This window comes from Acanthochromis polyacanthus, chromosome 11 (assembly GCF_021347895.1).
Source record: "Acanthochromis polyacanthus isolate Apoly-LR-REF ecotype Palm Island chromosome 11, KAUST_Apoly_ChrSc, whole genome shotgun sequence".
Taxonomy (NCBI): Eukaryota; Metazoa; Chordata; class Actinopteri; family Pomacentridae; genus Acanthochromis; species Acanthochromis polyacanthus.
This window is the reverse complement of record NC_067123.1, coordinates 2,171,016-2,186,863: the sequence shown is the minus strand read 5'-3', so window position 1 is coordinate 2,186,863 and position 15,848 is coordinate 2,171,016. Positions and strand designations below refer to the sequence as shown.

Genomic DNA, 15,848 nt, shown 5'->3' with positions numbered 1-15,848 from the left:
CCTTGACTCTTTCAAGGATGCTTGAAACTTTCATGGTCTTAGAACTGAAAGGAATCAGTCACCACAGCAACTCTGGACAAGATACAGAGAGCAAGGCCCTATGGAGGATCCTACTGAGGTTAAAGATCAACTTTTAACACTTTTTAAATGAATTTCTCCAAAGGAATTAGGGGTGAAAATATTTTACTTGAAACCGAGGTGATGGCATCTTCAAGTCCGTTTTCAAAGATCAACCTATGAGCTGTAGTTTCCATTCTGTATTCTATGTATAACTGTACTATTTTACAAAACTGGATAGGCAACATTTCTCACCAACTTAAACCAAAAATAACAATCTTAAGTATTTTGTGTAGTGACGTGTCAGACAGGTTTTAAGTACAAGGTTGATCATACTTGTCCTCCATTCAGGTTTATGAAGACTATGGGATCGCCTGGAACGGACCTCACTGTGTCAGTCCCTGCGGTTCAGCTGGCCCGTGAGCTCTCAGAGGAAGAGGTTGCCATTTTGCCAGCTCCAGGAGTTTCTGTAACTGATGCACTTAGATCATATGTAGAGACTGTGCAAGTTTTATCAAGAATCACAGCAGACTGATGTCCAACTCATGCTTTTATTTAGCATCTTAGAACATGCAAGCATAAACTGAAAAAGTTTGCTTTCCTTAGGAAAAAAAAAAGGCTCTGCCATAATCATTAAGATACTGTAAATGCACTTTATGCACAGCTCCACTCCTTTTCTTCCTGTCTCATTATTGGCCCAGAATGAACAACATGAATGCTGTTCTAACACTGAAAGCTGAAGATGCACAACTGCTTTGTTTCAGTAACTGGAAAAAAAAATATGTATATGAAAAATGAAACCATTGTCAACTACTGTACAGTATGTTCAATGTTTTCAAAGACCCTGAACCTGACCTACTGAACAGCATTCAGTGACATCTGTCTGAAAACTTAAACAAGTCCAAATCCAGTCTGTGCACCACTTATGGCAGAGACAAGCGCTTCCTTGAAGTCCACGTAGGTTTTGAAATGAGCTGGCAGCTTTAGTGTTTCAAAGCATGTGGAGGACGTAGGAAGGGCTCCCCAGAGATCTCCACTTTCAGTTCAGGAGGAAGCATCTCCCAGCAAACCCAGAATGTCAGCAGCTGGGCCAGTGCCTGATGAAGCTACAAGTCATAGAATGGATTGAAGACTACATTTAGTTCATCTTTAATTGATCATATCTATTCATGAGACATAGAAGCATTTTTAAAGAGATCAATACATTTGCCAAATAAGGTGTTAATACCCGTTTCAATTAACGTCCTTAGAAAGCCAGTGATGCGGCACGTGGACTCCATGTCAAAGTCTTCATCATCACTGTCCTCAGCTGGCCATGGGATTTTTTTCTAGGAGCATCTTAAAACGCATCAATGTAATTATTTTATTATGAGAACTTATTTTGGTGAAGGAACATGCAGATCACATTCTTGGTAAATGGAAAAATAACCAGCTCAGTCATTGAAAACACATGTAAATTCATGACGTAAAGTCACAAATGTACACACGTGGACAAAATTGTTGGTACCCCTCAGTTAAAGAAGGAAAAACCCACAATTCTCACTGAAATCACTTGAAACTCACAAAAGTAACAATAAATAAAAATTTATTGAAAATTAAATAATCAAAAACAGCCATTACTTTTGAATTGTTGATTAACATAATTATTTAAAAAAACAAACTAATGAAACAGGCCTGGACAAAAATGATGGTACCTCTATAAAAGATTGAAAACTATTTGACCAGAGTGACATGATTAACTCAGGTGTGTCATTTAATTGACATCACAGGTGTTTCCAAACTCATAATCAGTCAGTCTGCCTATTTAAAGGGAGACAAGTAGTCACCCTGCTGTTTGGTGAAAAGGTGTGTACCACACTGAACATGGACAACAGAAAGCGAAGGAGAGAATTGTCCCAGGACATCCGAAAAAAAATGATAGACAAACATCTTAAAGGTAAAGGCTATAAGACCATCTCTAAACAGCTTGAAGTTCCTGTGACAACAGTGGCTCATATTATTCAGAAGTTCAAGACCCACGGGACAGTAGCCAACCTCCCTGGACGTGGCCGCAAGAGGAAAATTGATGACAAATTGAAGAGACGGATCGTTGGAATTGTATCCAAAGAGCCCAGAGCAACCTCCAAAGAAATTAAAGGTGAACTCCAAGGCCAAGGTACATCAGTGTCAGATCGCACCATTCGTCGTTGTTTGAGCCAAAGTGGACTTCATGAGAGACGACCAAGGAGGACACCACTGCTGAAAAAAACTCATAAAAAAGCCAGACTGGAATTTGCAAAAATGCATGTTGACAAGCCACAAAGCTTCTGGGAGAATGTCCTTTGGACAGATGAGACCAAACTGGAGCTTTTTGGTAAGGCACATCAACTCTATGTTCATAGACTCAAAAACCAAGCATACGAAGAAAAGAACACTGTCCCTACGGTGAAACATGGAGGAGGCTCAGTAATGTTTTGGGGCTGCTTTGCTGCATCTGGCACAGGGTGTCTTGAAAGTGTGCAAGGTACGATGAAATCTGAAGACTATCAAGGCATTCTGGAGAGAAATGTGCTGCCTAGTGTCAGAAAGCTTGGTCTCAGTCGCAGGTCATGGGTCTTCCAACAGGACAACGATCCAAAACACACAGCCAAAAACACCCAAGAATGGCTGAGAGAAAAGCGTTGGACTATTCTAAAGTGGCCTTCTATGAGCCCAGATCTGAATCCCATTGAACATATGTGGAAGGAGCTGAAACATGCCATTTGGAGAAGACACCCATCAAACCTGAGACAACTGGAGCTGTTTGCTCATGAGGAGTGGGCCAAAATACCTGTTGACAGCTGCAGAACGCTCATTGACAAATACAGAAATCGTTTAATTGCAGTGATTGCCTCAAAAGGTTGTGCAACAAAATATTAAGTTATGGGTACCATCATTTTTGTCCAGCCCTATTTCATTAGTTTGTTTTTTTAAATAATTATGTTCATCAACAATTCAAAAGTGATGGCTGATTTTGATTATTTAATTTTCAATAAATTTTTATTTATTGTTACTTTTGTGAGTTTCAAGTGATTTCAGTGAGAATTGTGGGTTTTTCCTTCTTTAACTGAGGGGTACCAACAATTTTGTCCACGTGTGTAACTAAACTACTGACATACCTGGGGTGTGAACTGCATTTCAGCCATTTTAGGGAAAAGAAGAGAGACAACATCTGGCCTTGATGTCAGCAGGGGCCATACCATCACATCATACTATATGGAGACAAGATGGCGAGCATGGCTGACAGCAAATCTGACTGTGTTTCCTGCTCATGCTCACTTACCATCTCGGAGCTGAAGAAAAACCTCGCATCGCTGAGAGCAGAGGTCTTTGAGAAAGATAATCTTATTATGGAGTTTTCTGCCGTTGCTACGACCCAGGCAAAGTACCTCGCCGACATGAGGGCCTCCAGTCACGGATTCACCAACATGTTACTGCGGTCAAGTGAGCCGCCCGCACTCTGGGCGTTGCGCAACTATTCCGTGTAATACGGTAATGCCATCACAGGCGCTGAGTAGCAAGACTGAGAGACGTCCGCTGCAAATACATGCTGTTATACAGATTTTGACTGTCCATATCTGGAAATCCTTAGGCGGTGACAAAGATCTCTCACTGTGGCTTTGTCAGGGGTCATCCCAGCTCCCACCATGCACAATAACACCTGATTTTACTGTAAAATTTTAGAGAAAATTAATGTCAAAGTGTGCTGCAATTTCAATCGTCTATGTTCATAATTGCTGATTTTGACTGTCCATATCTCCAAATCCTTAGGTGGTGACACAGATCTGTCACTGTGGCCTTGTCGGGGGCCATCCCAGCTACCACCACGTACAATATCACCTGATTTTACTGTAAAATTTTTGAGAAAATTAATGTCAAAGTATGCTGCACTTTCTATCGCCTATGGCTGATTTTGACTGTCCATATCTCCAAATCTTTAGGCGGTGACAAAGATCTCTCACTGTGGCTTTGACAGGGGTCATCCCAGCTACTACCATGCACAATATCACCTGATTTTACTGTAAAATATTAGAGAAAATTAATGTCAAAGTATGTTGTAATTTCAATCGTCTACGTCCATAATTGCTGATTTTGACTGTTCATATCTGGAAATCCTTAGGCGGTGACAAAGATCTCTCACTGTGGCTTTGACAGGGGTCATCCCAGCTACTACCATGCACAATATCACCTGATTTTACTGTAAAATATTAGAGAAAATTAATGTCAAAGTATGTTGTAATTTCAATCGTCTACGTCCATAATTGCTGATTTTGACTGTTCATATCTGGAAATCCTTAGGTGGTGACACAGATCTGTCACTGTGGCCTTGTCAGGGGTCATCCCAGCTACCACCACGTACAATATCACCTGGTTTTACTGTAGAATTCTGGAGAAAATTAATGTCAAAGTATGCTGCAATTTCAGTTGTGTTGATACATCATGGCTGATACTCTATTCAATTCTGTTCAATTTAGCCATTATAAAAACATAACTTTTTCACATGATTTATTGACATAGTATATCAATAATTCCAGAGCTTAGTTGATCCCCAGAGTGTCCAGAGGCAAAAGTCCAGAATCGGGAAAGCAGTTTGGTGTGAGTGAGCAGCTGGAAGTAGCAGGGTGGAGCAGAAACTGCAGCAGCGCCCTACAGCAACCTCTGACCACCTCTGCTCTGGAGCAGGAACGGCCAGAGACAGAGACAGACAGAGAGACAGGGGGACACGAAGTGACTGACATGCAAATGATACAGAAAATACATAGGTCATAAAACGAGGAGCTCAGTGCATCAAGACAGATCCAACAGCAGCCTCAGCCTATAGCAGCATAATTAATGTTTGGGTCAGGGTCACCGAGAGAGTCCATTCACTCGTTTACTTGGGTAACAATTCAGACAATGGTTGTTTTGACAACTCTCGGGTGGAACTAATTCTTCAAAATGTGCAAAGGATGGTCATTTTCCTAAGGAGCCACATAACAGTGGCTGAGGTGGCCCCCATGTTTCCATTATGTAGACGATTGAAATTGCAGCATACTTTGACCTAATTTTCTCCAGAATTCTACAGTAAAACCAGGTGATATTGTACGTGGTGGTAGCTGGGATGACCCCTGTCAAAGCCACAGTGAGAGATCTTTGTCACCGCCTAAGGATTTCCAGATATGAACAGTCAAAATCAGCCATAGGCGATAGAAATTGCAGCATACTTTGACATTAATTTTCTCTAAAATTCTACAGTAAAATCAGGTGATATTGTGCATGGTGGTAGCTGGGATGGCCCCTGACAAAGCCACAGTGAGAGATCTTTGTCACCGCCTAAAGATTTCCAGATATGGACAGTCAAAATCTGTATAACAGCATGTATTTGCAGCTGACGTCTCTCAGCCTGGCTCCTCAGCGCCTGTGATCGCATTACCGTATTACACGGAATAGTTGCGCAACGCCCAGAGTGCGGGCGGCTCACTTGACCGCAGTAACATGGCCGGTCTCTCATGTAGCCCCGCTCCAGCAGCTCCAGGGACAGTTGCCGATCTTACCGTTCCATGGTCCGGCTCTACTATCAATGGGGCCCCAGAACCCGAGGCTGCCTCAACCCTGCCGGAGGATCCGTGGCTTCGCCTGGGAGCGAAGCCTAGGACAACGGCGGGGCCCGCTTCCTCCCCTGTACCTGCGGTGGCTCAGGTGTATGCCGGTGGAAAAGTGGAGGCTCCGGTCAGCTCCACTCCGTGCCAGCCGGAGCTCTGGTCCGTTGCCTGCAGGGACAAACACCATGCTGTGCCTCCATCCCCTCCCTCATCGCCTCCGGCCATCCCGCTGACCAACAGGTTTGATATCCTGAGCAGAAAGGATTTTCCTCCATTGATCGAGCGTGCCCCTCAGCGACCAGCGGCAAAGCCCTCCTCTTTTATCATAAATGACTTGATTTTAGATAATAAATTGGACAGTCTTCTCCTGACAGAGACGTGGCTTGGCACTGACGCACCTGTCGTTCTCACCGAGGCTTCCCCACCGAATTTTAATTTTTTATTCTCCATCAGACAGGGTAGAAGAGGAGGAGGAACAGCCTCCATTACTAAAAATGATCTCACCCCAACTGAAGTATTCTTTAACAGTTATGCATCTTTTGAGCATCATGCTTTTGTTTTTAGCAGCACCCAGATCCTCTGTTTAACAGTCTACAGACCACCCCATCACTCCAGCCTTTTATCAGTCAATTCTCAGATCTCTTGTCAATCATTCACACCAAATACAACAGAATTTTAATAACTGGCGATTTTAATCTACACATTGACAACATCTCGGACTCAATGTCCAGAGACTTTTTAAATCTTTTAAACTGCCTTGATTTTACACAGCATGTCACACAGCCGACTCACAACAGAGGACACACCCTGGACCTGGTTATAACCCATGGCCTGTCCACTGGTGTGTCCTCTGTTGTTGACCTGGCTGTGTCTGACCATTACTGTGTGTTTTTTAATATCGCCAGTTTTAACCAGCAGGAGGCCCCGGTGAGAACAGTGAGGAAACGTTATCTAACTTCTGAAGTGGCTGCAAATTTTATTGAGATTTTACAGAGCACTCCTGCAGTAATTCTGCCTGCACCGTGTGATTTTATTGTTGACAATTTTAACAACAGACTGAAGTCAACTCTGGACTCAGTGGCTCGACTTTTAACAAAAACAATCAGAAAGAAAACGATACCCCCATGGAGAAAAAATGATAAAATCAATCACTTAAAAGAAACTGCAGGAGTGCTGAAAGGAGATGGAGGAAATCAAAACTAACAGTTCATCATGAAATCTTACGTCAACAACTCAAAACCTACAACAATGCAGTCAAACAGGAAAGAACTTCTCATTTCTCACAACTCATCACAGAACATAAAAACAACCCCCGGTTCCTATTCTCCACTTTCAATGTTTTAGCAGGCACTAATTTTAATAAAGCTTTTAAGACACCATCAGACACTCTTTGTGAGAACTTTGCAGACCACTTCAGAACCAAGATCAAGGACATCAGATCCAGCCTTTTATCCCACCAAGTTTTACCTGTTAACACATCTGATCTGCTGTCCTTGCCTGAGGAAACCCTGGAGAGTTTTGTCCTGGTTGATGCAAGGACACTTGGTCGAGTTTTCTCCCAAGTAAACCCAACAACCTGCCTTTTAGATCCTATTCCCACACCACTCTTAAAATCATTTTATGGATTCTTTGAGGAACAAGTTTTAAACATAATGAACTGCTCTCTTCAGACAGGTGTCTTCCCCACTGCCTTTAAAACGGCGGTGGTGAAGCCCCTCCTGAAGAAGAGCAGTCTAGACCCTAATGTTCTTAATAACTACCGTCCTGTATCCAACTTACCGTTTTTAAGTAAAATTTTAGAAAAACTGGTTCTTAACCAAGTCAGTGACTTTTTAAACAGAATTAACATTTTAGAAACACATCAGTCTGGTTTTAGGATGAACCACAGTACAGAGACAGCACTTTTAAAGATTTTAAATGATATCAGGTGGAACTTGGATAACAAAAAACTAACAGTGTTGGTTCTACTGGATCTAAGCACCGCTTTTGATACAGTAGACCATCATATCTTATTAAACAGACTCAGACACCTGGTTGGCCTCTCTGGTACCGTGCTTAACTGGTTCAACTCTTATCTTACAGACCAATGTTTTTATGCAAGTATGGATACGTGTTCCTCAGGAACCCATGAAATTAGGTGTGGGGTTCCCCAAGGGTCAATTTTAGGTCCCATTCTTTTTAATCTTTACATGCTTCCTCTTGGGGACGTCATCAGGAGACACGGCATCAGTTTCCATAGCTACGCTGATGATACACAGCTGTACATTGCCGTGTCTCCTGATGACACAGGGCCAATTGATACTCTTTTAAAGTGTATTTTAGACATTAAGTCATGGATGGCAGCGAACTTCCTACAGCTCAACCAGGACAAAACTGAGGTTTTAGTTATTGGTCCTGAAGGTCAGAGAGAGAAACTTTTACTTAAATTACAAGTTTTTAAACCAGCAGAATTTGTAAAAAACCTGGGTGTTATTTTTGACTCTGAGCTGAATTTTATCCCACATATTAAAAACATAACAAAGATAGGTTTTTATCATCTTAAGAACATAGCCAGAGTCCACCCATTTCTCTCTCAGGCCAGCATGGAGGTGCTAATGCATGCTTTTATCTCTTCTCGTCTAGACTATTGTAATGCCCTGCTCTCTGGTCTTCCCAAAAAGAGTATTTTTAATCTTCAGCTTTTACAAAACTCAGCCGCACGCGTGCTGACAAGGACCAGGGGGCGGGAGCATATTGCACCAGTTTTAAAGTCGCTGCATTGGCTCCCCGTCCGTTTCAGGATCGATTTTAAGGTTCTTTTATTAGTTTTTAAATGTCTTAATGGCCTTGCGCCTTCTTATTTGTCCAATCTCCTTTTAACATACCAACCCTCGCGGACCCTGAGGTCCTCTGGCAGCGGACTCTTAATTACACCACAAGCCAGAACTCGAACATACGGCGAGGTGGCATTTAGCCATTATGGCCCCCCGCCTCTGGAACAGCCTGCCGGAGAACCTCAGGACTGCAGAGACTGTCGGTGTTTTTAAAGGAAGGTTAAAGACTTACCTTTTTAATCAGGCTTTTAACTGATCTTGTAAGCCTTCTTATATTCTGTTCTTATCATTCCTTATTTATCATCTTATGTATTTTAAGGTTTTTTACTTCCCATTATTTAGTTATTAGCACATTTATTTGTTTATTTTATTTCTTTCAACTCCAGTGTTTCCTCAGGGGGGTCCTCCACACTGGGGGCTGTGTCTGGTCTGCTGCTGGGGGTGTTGTCCTCGGGTCTCCTCGGCTAGTTGGGGGGCTCCCTACCTCGGTGTGAGGTCCCTGTGTCTGTCGTGGTCGGGGAGTCTGGGTGCCGGCGCCTCCGGCGGGCACGGCCTGGAGCTCCTCCCGGTGTGGACGGCCCCAATGGAGGCGTTTTCCACAATCGTCAGTGCCACGCCATGTCTTCCTATAGCCATTGGTGACAGGGTGTGTGTGTGTGTGTATATATATATAAGGAGGGAGGGCGGGATGGGTATTGTTATTTTAAATGTTGTACAGCACTTTAAGCTGCTTTTTATTGTATGAAAAGTGCTTTATAAATAAAGTTTGATTTGATCTTTCAGTCCCTTTCTCAGCTGTTTGATTTGGCGCATGGTCCTCCAATGACCTAAGAGACAAACCCGACCATACTACAGAGCAAATCCTCAACACAACTTTTACAAAAGTTGGCACAGTAGGGAAAATGTTCATAAAAGCATAATGAACTGCTTTACAAATGCATTCAGACTAGTACAGAATATATCAACCCTTAACACATTTTAGAATATTCCATTTTATACATTTCAGCAACTGGTGTCTTTAGTGCTGAGTGGTGGACATTTGACTGTATCGCCTTTTTAAAGTATATTATCAAAAGGCAAATTCACAAAACCAGATGTGTTGAGCTGCTCTCAGTGTACTGTAGTGTGATTTTTTGTAAAGGATTACATTTTGTATAATCATTTTTTCCTACCATGTCATTTGTGAAATTAGTTATTGTAGTTAAACTGTATATTATGAATTAAATGCTGTTTTTCAAGAACTTTAACACGACTATGGATTATGTTAAATGTTTCATCTCTGCCAGTGCTGACATAACATAACCAGGGTTCACAACACTTTCTATAATTTCAACAACTACAGCAATGAATTCTGTCACTTAACCATCAGGAACTCGCTGCATGCAGTAGAACTTTGTTATGCAGCCATCTCCGATTTGTTCTGTTGACTGCCGGGAGATCCCAAGACAGGGAAAGAGCTGAAACTGTGTCCTTCTGTTCCGGTGTAAGTTCTTCATGTTCAAGCTAAAATCAAGACCATACAAGTTATTACATTTGTCCAAACAATAATTTTGCAAGACAAACTTTTTTAGGATGCATACCAGTTCTATGACACTCCTGATGTCCAGATCAGGACAGTCTTCTGTAGCAACAGTTGCCGTTTCAGGGTCCCCATTGAACAGTACATGAACTACAGCAGGACTTAATCCTCTGACATGGGGGCCATCATGCAGAAAGCTGTGGGCCAACATCCTTCCTGTAACAGGGAAGAGGTCGCTTTCAATAAGCACCTCTGATGCTGCTGGAACGAGACGGTCAGGTTCACCCTCAAATAGTGTTCGGCCCATTCCTCCTGTAAAGTACCAAGAGAGCAGAGGATAGAGTCACAACAATTAACGAATGATATACATTTAAAAATTGCCTTCAAAATATTAAGAGACTTACCAAGATCTAGACTGAATCCAAACTGCAGTTTGGATATTATTGTTGTCATAAAGTACCGCATCACTCCCTCTCCAACAACATCATCACCTGAAACAAAATACTGATAATACAGTGGAAAAACAGTGGCTGACTGATGCAGGTAACTGGATAAGGTAACAACTATTAGCTGTAATTCTAGAATAGCATCCATTCCAGATTACAGGAGAATATTGTGCTTTTCATAAGTGGTCATCAAGTTCTATATATTTTTGGGTCCCATTTTTCCATGTAACAATTCCATATAAGTATCTTATATGGAACTGTATAAACTTTACAGTATATTTTATATTACAAACTTTATATTACCTACCAAGAAAAGTACAGTGAAGTGGACATGCCCATTCTTGCGGCTGTTTATAGAAAGAGAGAAGTTCCCGTTCCTCTTCAGAGTCCCTCACATCCATCTTCATTCTCAGTGGTTTCCCAGATGCATGTTCACTTAGCAGATTCTCTTTGAAAACTTTGGCAGCTTGAGCTGGTTCTTTAATCAGCTTCCATTCTAGACAACAATAATAAAGTTATCCATCTCAGAGGCATGTTGTAAGTTGGCATGTCACCATCCTCTCATTCTACAGAAAAGGAGGAAAGTTCTGTCCATGTCACTGACAAACATGTGAGGCCTAACATCTTCAGAATCTGTTACAAAGCAGAGTTGTCATGAAAACAGCATTCTGAACAAAAACTAAACATTTTAACAGTTAGAATATATAACCCAGTCGTGTTATTGTGTGCAGCTGTATTCTCTTATCTAATTATATCTTGCAGGTGTCATTTTCTATGGACTGAGTTTAAGTTACACACAATCTTACAGCAACCCTATTGTGATGACACAAACCATTGTCTGTTTCCTTGTCATCCAAGTCCTCGATGTAAATCACTGCTGATACAACTGCATTCAGCTGATGTTCCAGGCCTCACTGGAACACTCTGACTGGGGCCGTCTCTCTATCATTTTCTTCACTTCGTCCTCCCTCTTGTTCTCTCTCTGATTCCTGCATGGATGTCCTTGAAGTTAACAAAATTGAAATTATGGTCATACTTTGTGTGCACAACACTAACAGATGCATTTTCCAGAAGAAAAATGAATATGCTACCCTCGCATTTCTTTAGGAATTACATACCCAGTGCAGCTCAATCTGTGCAGCTTCATCTCTGAAAAGGGAACTTCCTTCTGACAAGTGATACAGGGGATGACTGGACCAGAGGCAGTTTGTGAGCTCTCCTAACAACAATAACAAACGGTGTTTAACTAATGATTAAGAGTCACCAGTGAGCTTTGTTTTGATTATGTATTAAACTGAGTCTCTGTAAATCTATGTACACAATCTATGGGTAGATCCTGTTGAAGTGGACGTATGTAGAGTGGAGCCTGTCCAATCATCGTCGCTGGATCTTTCAGATAGGCAAGGGTGTATCCAGTGCTGGGACATGGAAGCAACACGAGATTTCAGCTACGAGTAGATCCTACAATTTTTAGAATTCAAAGCCTCCCCCTTCTTTGAGCTTCGGAAACACTTCCATCAGTTTATTTGTTATAATCATGGGATCATTGTCATTCCCTGTTAAAAAAAAGAAAGAAAGAAAAAGACATAACTCATATTGACTCACCTAAAGCCTGAGACAACCATTATTCACACTATGAAAAGTTTGAGTCGAATATGAACAAATGGAAATACTTGTGACTTAAAAGAAACGCAAAGTTAAAATGCAAATAATTTCAACGAGCCACAGACAGTACAAGCTTTTTTTTGGTTTGGGTAAATTCCTAATTTCATACTGACCTGAAAATGTCACTTTTTGCTCTCCAAGTCCTGAAGTAAGGAGGTCTGCTTTAAGCAGCACGCTTGGAACTTTATCCGCGTTGTGGTCAGCCAAACAACAGACAGTGTGTATGTGTAGCTTCTTCGACTAACTTGGACTTGTGCCTGTCTTCTCGTCGTTTTCCTTCTGGCTCCACCGTTGTACGGCGCAAAGAGCCTTGCTACCTCGGCTGCAACACAGAAAAATGTCACAGCTCAATAGTCACCAGTCAGCTAAAACAGCCTCAACTTCTATCCTAGCATGTTGCTGCTAACTATCACTATTCTGCCGATTAGCGAACTCGTTTTAAGCTCCCATCATTTACACTGAACATGTAGCCTACACACGAAGCACGCAGTAGGCTAATGAGTCTACCGCAAATACATTTTCGATCCAACTCCAAACAGCTATATAATTTAACCTACATATGTGTCCCGAGTCACTGATTAGTGGCACACCTGGCTAACATTAAGTTAATTAGCTTACCTTGGACAGGTGTACGTGATTGAGCAGCTGGTATCTGCTGTGACTGAGCCGCCGGAGCCGGAGGAGTTCTGCTCAGAGCTTCCTCAATCAAATTCGCTGCTTCTCTCAGCAGCTCTGGGCAGGTTTTTGACATTTTGTCGTGCACTTCGCACGCCACATCAATATTTGGGATAGAGGACCGAGTCTGGATTTGTAGCGGTTGCCAATAAAGTTTTGTTTACTCTAGTATCCAAACCAATGCACAGCAGAACAGCGCCACCTAGTGTATCGGAATATGTTAACAAGCTCTGCGTCAATCCATGGCTGAATCCCAAACCGCCCCCTACACACTACCCCTCCGTTTGCGCGTTCCCGCGGAGGGTCCTCCATATTAAGGGCCGTCCCAAACCGCGTAGTGCGGAGGGAGAGTGGACTGTTCAGCCCTTAAACAGCGAGTCTGCATCGATGCTCACTCTGGACAACTTTTTCAGGAAGTGCAACGTTGAAATGGAGGAGGAAACAAACATATTGATGTGAGTTCCACATGCGTCCTTTATTTCTCCCACGCCTTTTTCACACTGACAGAACATCACAAAAATAGTGGTGTAAAAAGATAAAACAAAAGAAACAAATCTTCTTCTCTGCTGACGTTTGATTTAATTGTGCACCCCCTGACACCTTAAAATTTGAACACAACTGACAGAATTCATTCATTCATTTGTTGGATCTGAAATGCCAGATAATAGGATTGGAAAACATGTGAGTGAAAAAAAAGTGGGACACTTTCGTCTTCTGGAAGCAGCAGCGATCCTTGTTAGTTGCAACCTGTGCCACAGCGCTACAGCCATGACAGTAGGCGTCTTTCTGTTACCATGGCGATGACGTCTTCCGTTTTCCGGTGAGGCGACAGGGCATCCCATTCCTGACGATCGTATTTATACCCTCCCCCTTCAATAATAGGTGCCCTCCACAGCTGCGAGTGTGACTTCTTTTGGAGTGACACTCGGTAGTGGAGGGGGAGTGTGTAGGGGGCGGTTTGGGATTCAGCCAGACTCACGCTCAGCGGCTGTGTACTCACTGGGAAAGTCTGACAGGAGGTCCTCACGTACTTCGGTGAGAAGCCAGTTTCCAAGGGAGAAAAGTCGTTACAGTGGTGGAAGTCAAATGAGGTGAAGTACCCCTTTTTGTCAAGGTGAGCAAAGTCCTACCTCAATACCAAGCACTACTACACCAGCAGAGCGGCTGTTTTCTGCAGCAGGGAATATAGCCTCTAAAAAGAGAGCTAGCCTTAGCCCAGAGCATGTGGACATGCTAACATTTTTGCACTGCAATGCAAAGTTCATGATTCATTCATTAGACTAATGTTTACATTATTTGTAAAATGCACTTGTTTTCTCTAAATATTCAGTTTTTTTAACTCTTAAAAATGTGACTTCCATTTAGGATCCTGAAATGACACTTTATTTTGAGTTTTGTTTACAGTTTCACAGCATGTTAATAAGCTGTAAAACTCGTTCTCAGGTGAAATCTGTGTGTGTGTGTGTGTGTGTGTGGGGGGGGGGGGGGGGGGGGGGGGGGTTGGAAAAAATGAAATGCAGTTAATAGTAAAATTGCTTCTGTTTTCTTTCTGTTCTCAAATTACTACCTTAAATTTAGTTCACTACTTTTGGAGCCCTTACTTGTGATATTATTGTAGTACAGCTTAAAATAAATGGTGCCCAGAAAATGCTTCTCTACAGGAAAGATGTTTTTAAAGTATAAATGTTGCCTTGGTGGAACTTCATTTAAGATCTTGTGACGTTGGATGGTTGTATGAGTATGTGTGTGTTGATGAGTCTCTGTTTGATTGCTGCTAATTGAGACATACTAAAATACAACTCTGGATAAGTTTTTGAAGAATTTAGGACATTGTAACATGGTTAAAAGCTCTTAAAATGTACGTTGAATGACATAGGCCCTTTATTAATATGTTACATTGGAAAATAAAGGCAAAACTAAAATATAAGTGAATAAACCGGTTAATTAAAAAAAATAATCGACCGATTATCAAAATAATCGTTAGTTACTTGCCTATTTGTTAGATCCGATCCCTGTGTCTTTTTTTTAATATTGTACTCGACTTTTTGGTTCTTTGTAGAAATGCTTCATAACGTAAATGGAATTTCAAGTAGAAGGACCCTAAATACCTCTTTCTCACACTCTTACTCACTTGTGTGATATATTAGATGATGCAGACAGGCTAAAAACTGATTCACATTATCCTTTTGAAAACATGCAGCTCAGTTTAGGTTTTTTTCTCTTGCGGTTGTATAAAGCAGCCATTTCATCAAGCAGGAGGTTGACCCTTCAAAGTGGTATGCAGTGCCTTGTTAAAGAGGTATGTATGGTGTGAATTTGTAGTAAGTGTTGTGAAGCATGGAGATATGAGATCCCAGAATCAGCCACAAAGGGGAGACTCTGACAGAACAACAGCTAAATAAGGGAACATTGTGATGTTATAACCTGTGATTTAGGATCAGATTATGCCATAACCTAATGAATGAGTTTGAACTAACCAAGCGTCTATTCTTACATTCTTTAATGTTGAAACAATGTAGAAATCAGAAGAGAGCCTCATTCAGAAAGAATGAAGGGTTGATTATTTTTTGGGAAAATGTCTTTTCTTTATACATAAGTTGGTTGTTTCTTTAAATATGTCCTTTTTACTGATTTTATAGGTTTCAGAAAGAGTTTTGATAATCTTGGTTTAAGAAGTAACCAGGTCAGAACAGCAGCTCACTGTGAAAAGTGATGTTTTTGGTTACCATAGAAACTGATGTGCTTGATAGAACTTATGCTTTATGAAATGGGAATGCTTTTAAGAGTTTTGATAACTGTTAAAATAAGAGGGTTTTAACTTTGTAATGAGGTGAGAAGTCAGGAGTTAAGTGAACTAGGGTCAAGTGTTCACCGTAAAGATTAAACTCAGAATAGATTGGGTTTTTTTAATAAGTCTGTACACATTGTCCAAAAGATTGCACAATGGGATGTTAGCAACAGTTAGAGGCTGACATCTGCTTTTCCATTTCCTGATCAGGAGCCTGTGCTGAGCTGCAGACAGGAGAGATCGGGGGGGGAGCAAGATGGGCTGTGTGGACAGTCCAAAACAGAC

General features: G+C 41.7%; 2 protein-coding genes and 2 long non-coding RNA genes across 7 annotated transcripts in view; 2 read left to right on the top strand and 2 right to left on the bottom strand.

Moving 5' to 3' along the window:
- Window positions 1-594: 594 nt before the first annotated feature.
- LOC127536267 (uncharacterized) lies at window positions 595-3,554 on the bottom strand. 2 transcript variants are annotated; one of them, XR_007945263.1, is made up of 3 exons: window positions 3,359-3,554; window positions 1,286-1,395; window positions 595-1,163 (listed from the first exon to the last, which is right to left on the bottom strand). It is a non-coding gene; the product is annotated as an uncharacterized LOC127536267 (long non-coding RNA). The 2 variants fall into 2 exon arrangements; XR_007945262.1 differs by lacking the exon at window positions 3,359-3,554 and having other exon boundaries at window positions 1,286-3,145.
- Window positions 3,555-5,510: 1,956 nt separating this feature from the next.
- On the top strand, window positions 5,511-9,142 carry LOC127536203 (protein capicua homolog). Its single transcript, XM_051955938.1, has 2 exons — window positions 5,511-5,897; window positions 8,857-9,142. Exons 1-2 carry the CDS (start codon window positions 5,551-5,553, stop codon window positions 8,936-8,938), a joined length of 429 nt encoding a protein of 142 aa, XP_051811898.1. The 5' UTR covers window positions 5,511-5,550; the 3' UTR covers window positions 8,939-9,142.
- Window positions 9,143-9,165: 23 nt separating this feature from the next.
- On the bottom strand, window positions 9,166-13,594 carry LOC110946532 (uncharacterized). The gene is made up of 9 exons (XR_007945190.1): window positions 12,719-13,594; window positions 12,214-12,422; window positions 11,754-11,991; window positions 11,554-11,654; window positions 11,268-11,437; window positions 10,743-10,931; window positions 10,394-10,480; window positions 10,051-10,301; window positions 9,166-9,973 (listed from the first exon to the last, which is right to left on the bottom strand). It is a non-coding gene; the product is annotated as an uncharacterized LOC110946532 (long non-coding RNA).
- Window positions 13,595-13,750: 156 nt separating this feature from the next.
- The window catches only part of LOC127536202 (zinc finger protein OZF-like), a 40,560-nt gene continuing 38,462 nt past the window's right edge, over window positions 13,751-15,848 (top strand). For all 3 annotated transcript variants that reach the window (XM_051955937.1, XM_051955935.1, XM_051955936.1), the window contains exon 1: window positions 13,751-13,889. The gene's annotated coding sequence lies outside the window, so the exon portion shown is untranslated. The remainder of the gene's footprint in view (window positions 13,890-15,848) is intronic.

Coding starts and splice junctions, on each gene's coding strand:
- LOC127536203 (XM_051955938.1), top strand. CDS start 5,551: ATGGCCGGTCTCTCATGTAGCCCCGCTCCAGCAGCTCCAGGGACAGTT. Junction 5,898..8,856: donor GCCATCCCGCTGACCAACAG/GTTTGATATCCT, acceptor TTTCAACTCCAG/TGTTTCCTCAGGGGGGTCCT.